The 4,136-nt window shown below is 42.5% G+C and overlaps 1 protein-coding gene across 1 annotated transcript in view; it reads right to left on the bottom strand.

Annotated features, from left to right (window-relative positions):
- The window catches only part of LOC100745935 (discoidin domain-containing receptor 2-like), a 92,877-nt gene that overhangs the window by 13,506 nt on the left and 75,235 nt on the right, over window positions 1-4,136 (bottom strand). Inside the window, exon 12 of the mRNA XM_012382802.3 lies at window positions 1,007-1,207. Within this exon, the coding sequence (XP_012238225.1) occupies window positions 1,007-1,207 (201 nt within the window). The remainder of the gene's footprint in view (window positions 1-1,006; window positions 1,208-4,136) is intronic.

Here is a 4,136-nt window from a genome sequence, read left to right as displayed (position 1 = left end):
ATAGGAAAGGCAGATAGAGGAACAGAGAAGAGGAAGGCCTGGTTGGTTGGAAAGAGACGGACGGGTTCGTCGGAAACGACGGAACGCGAAGGGGGTTGCTGACTGTACTCGAAGGCTACGTCGCTCACGATTAATAAACGCTTCAAACTCCAACCTGGGCGAAACTTATTGGGTGTTAACTTCGCGACGCCTCGCCACAGCGGATGGAACTAAACCACGAGTCTTGCTGACGAACGCCGATGTTTCACCGGAGGAGTTATTGAAATTTTAGCGTTTGATTAATTTTCACGCGTTGCCTCGTAGGCATGGGATGAATCTCACTGTGTACTTGCGAATCCGGGTCAATTTCCGTACGATCCGAACGATATTCGTTACAGTTTCTGATGTTTTATTGCAGTTTCTGTACTTGTAAAGTGATATAACGTTGGCGAATACTGTAAAATACGACGTGTAGTTATAAATATAGAAAGCGTAAATACTATAGATTATGTACAACGTGGATTAAGATTTTACTAGAGTTCGATGTTGTAGATGGAAAGCTATTACACAGACTAATCTTCTGGTTAAAGTACTCATAAAAGGCTCGAATCTCCTTGCTGAAAGTTTGATTGTACTTGAAAGTACCGCTTACTCGGGATACTTGCAAAGAGTTCTAACCCACCTTGTGAAGATTCGAATCTACTTAAAAGTATTTTCTCTTTTTTCCGAAATCGTCACTCATTAGGTGTTTGAAAGTACGCGGATAGTTTCGATTTTACTATTTTAAAGATATTTCCAAGATCCCATCTCTACCTGATGCAATTTTTATTTACTGTCTGAAGTTTATCAGACTGTGATTTCATTTTCTAAATGCTGTAACAAGGTACATTCTACTTCGGATGTTTTTCATACTGTTGCATATTATCCGCATTCGGTACATATTTCTTTAATAAGAAAATTTAAATTTAAAAAATGCACGAACATTCGCGGATGATTGGTTTTCTAGCGTCGTTAAATGGATAGTTACCTGAGCGTTTTGACACCGATCGGCATAGAATGGGCATCTTCGGCAGTGATATGCGTCTTGAGGAATTGGCAGAGATCTCCATGTTCCAGGTACTCCATTACTACGCAATATGGCTCTTCGCGGCAGCAAGCACCCAGGACTCGGGCGATATTGCGATCCTCTAGAGCTGCCAGGATCCTGACGTCTCGTTGGAAATCCATCCTTAACAGATCCATAGGATTTACTAACTCGTGGCTTTATTACCTACGAATATTTGGTTTAGATGATTCGATCGTTCGACAAAACGAAACATCTGAATTCCAATTTCTTTTCTGCATTCTAACGTGTTCTTTTCTTATGTAATCTTGTTATTTGTTATCTTCTTCAAATTTCTATCGCCAAGACCCGTGTACATAAACAGAAATTCCGTACGATAAAAAAGAAATAAAAAGAGGAAAAGAAACAAATATAAACGTAGAAAATCGTATACAGCATCCAATTTTACATCGACGCGAGGCAACTGGAAGATTGTTAAAGCAAATGGAGCCATTGCTTGACTCGGCAGTGTCCATCGCGCGAAATAACCGTAAGATTTTCGAAGAAAGTTTCGACGTTTCGTTTGTATGCAGGTACCGGAGGTAAAACGAGCCCAAGACGTAGCCGTGTCGAGGGAAGCTCTGCTTTTCAGAAACGCGGTAACAAGACGCGTTTCCACGCAGCATCGTTACTTCAGCCTTACTTACGATCGACTTGGTAATGGCACTCCCGCGTGATAGCTTAATGCGGCCGTTAACAAAACTACGTGGCTCGTATCGATTCTCCATAAACTGCGAATTCTGGTGCGCTCCATGGTCCTGGCACCTCGGAACGTCGCGTGGGCGACAAATATATCCCTGATGGGGCTAAATTGTAAGCGAAATAATACGTTGCCCGTCTCGATGTCCGTAGGTGGAGCGCGTTAATTGCAACTTGTCCATCGTCTTCCGATTCTCCTTATCAAATGTCCGCGTGATCAAGCGTCCAGGGAACGTCGTTACGCTATCTGTTCCGCAGGGATAAGCTTAAGAGGCGCGATTCATTTTTCGAATGAATATTCATGGAAGATAGGCAAGGCAAGAAATCGAGAGATGAAAATGTTGGCGAGTAAAGAAACACGGATATAATGAGAAGTGTCCGAACAAAGCTGAACTACAGTGGTGATATTGCCTTTGACCTTGCAATCGAGTTGAACGTAAAAGTAAAGCTACGTTGAAAAATATTATTTCTAAAAAAAAAAATTGGATTTCACAAAATCGAAATGTTCGAGCGACTCTGTGTTTGTTCGTGAAAATTGAAAGCATTGTTCGATGGCTGGAGGACCGAAGTTATACATATTCCCCGAAAAATGGCCGCGATTGTTAACGGAGGGAGAAAAACTCTCTTCAATAATGAACGAAACACGAAACGATGGAACGGTAAAAGGGTGCTCAGAGCCGGGAAACGTGAACGCGATTAAATCATATCGCGTATCCGGGATCGAAGAATTCAACGTGCTGTTTTTTAACGAGAATATGACCGGCAGAACATTAACCGGCTCGTTATTTAACGTTGTTTTGAACAAAGCGTACGCCATCAAGAGAGTCAATACCTGTATATATCTTGATGCCGGCTATAACGCATAAAATATTCCTTATTCGTTGTGAGCAGGATCTTTCGTGAACGTAGACCAGTTGTCAAGAGCGAGCTGGTATTCTTGTTGCGTGTTTGGACGAGAAAGTTGAATTGGTTGGATCGTTAAGCGACCATCAAACATTTGCAAAGTGAAAGCCGAAGAAACACGAGATTTTTTTGTCTTTGATGGTGAGATCACGTGGATAAGTTGAAAGCACAAGGTGGAAGCGCGAGGTGAAAAAGGAAGTGGAGCAAGTTCCAGTCACGATAGGGGCGCGATAAGTCATCCTCGCGGTGGGAGACTTGTTGCGTGAGCAGACGTTCGAAGAACCGTGGAAACCACGGAGGAACCATGGGTCGGATCGTTTCGTTTTTTATTTACGATAAGGCGGAACGACAAGAGTATATTAGTAGAAACGATTGGTATACGTGATAAATCATGAACGCAATTACCTCTGTTAATACTACGAGGAGAGTTTCGAAATCTATTGGGTCAGCTTGAAAGCGAGGCAATGATTTTCCCATTGAAATTGACGCGTTGCCGTGTTGATCATTGGTGAACAACATTGGCAGCTTCGATTAAGTACGTTCTTCATTTAGCATTTTATGTTACACGGTTACCATTTTTTATATTCATTGAAATGTCCGAGTGATATTAACGGGTCATAAATGATTACAGAATTATGTGATTTAATTGAAACCTAATCTTAGACCTATCGCAGTCACGTACGATTGGTTGAGATGTAAAGAGAGTATAGTATTTCATAAGAAAAAGAAAATTGTACGACGCCAAAGATAACGAGAAACAGCGAAGAAGCTTTGCATGTAAAATACCATTCTAAAGAGAAAGATGTTACACCGCGTCGAAGCGTGTGCTTTAAGACGCTGGAGCAAACTGTACGTTAGTGGAGCTTTTCCCAGGATCTCCTCGCTAAAAGCTCAAAGAAGAAGAAAAATCTTCTACGAACTAAATAGACTACGTAAACGACTCGTCTTTCGCATCCTTCTTGTCATCACTCGTGCGACATCATCGAAATTAGTTAGAAACTAGAACGTCACGGTCTTAAAAGTCTTGAAGGCGAATCGTTTTTCCATTCTCCTTTTCAGCAAGCATCAGATAACTCATTCGCGACGATGAAACTTTCCTTATCCCCTCCCTTGCACAGAGTTTCTCGGTCACAAAAGCTGGAGGGAGCTGCAACGATGTTCGATGGACGTTGTCGATATTCGTTTCGGAAGAAAGCTTTGTCGTCTGTCCCTGGTGGATTCGTTTGGTTTGCTCTTCCTGTCCCCTGGCCAACCACCCTATGATCCCTCTTTCGCGTCGCCACGAAGCGCGGCGAACTCCCGATACCCTATCTCTCTGGTCATTGTATGCAAATCTATTCCATTCGTGGAATCGAACTGGCCTTTTTCTGATGTCTAGCTTGATAGCCGCGAGAACGATCGTCTTCGCCGGTATATCTGGACGTTTCACCGCCGTGTGGTTTCCTCTATAAAA

Source organism: Bombus impatiens, unplaced genomic scaffold (assembly GCF_000188095.3).
Source record: "Bombus impatiens unplaced genomic scaffold, BIMP_2.2 scf_0197, whole genome shotgun sequence".
Classification (NCBI taxonomy): Eukaryota; Metazoa; Arthropoda; class Insecta; order Hymenoptera; family Apidae; genus Bombus; species Bombus impatiens.
This window is presented reverse-complemented; position numbering and strand designations above follow the sequence as displayed.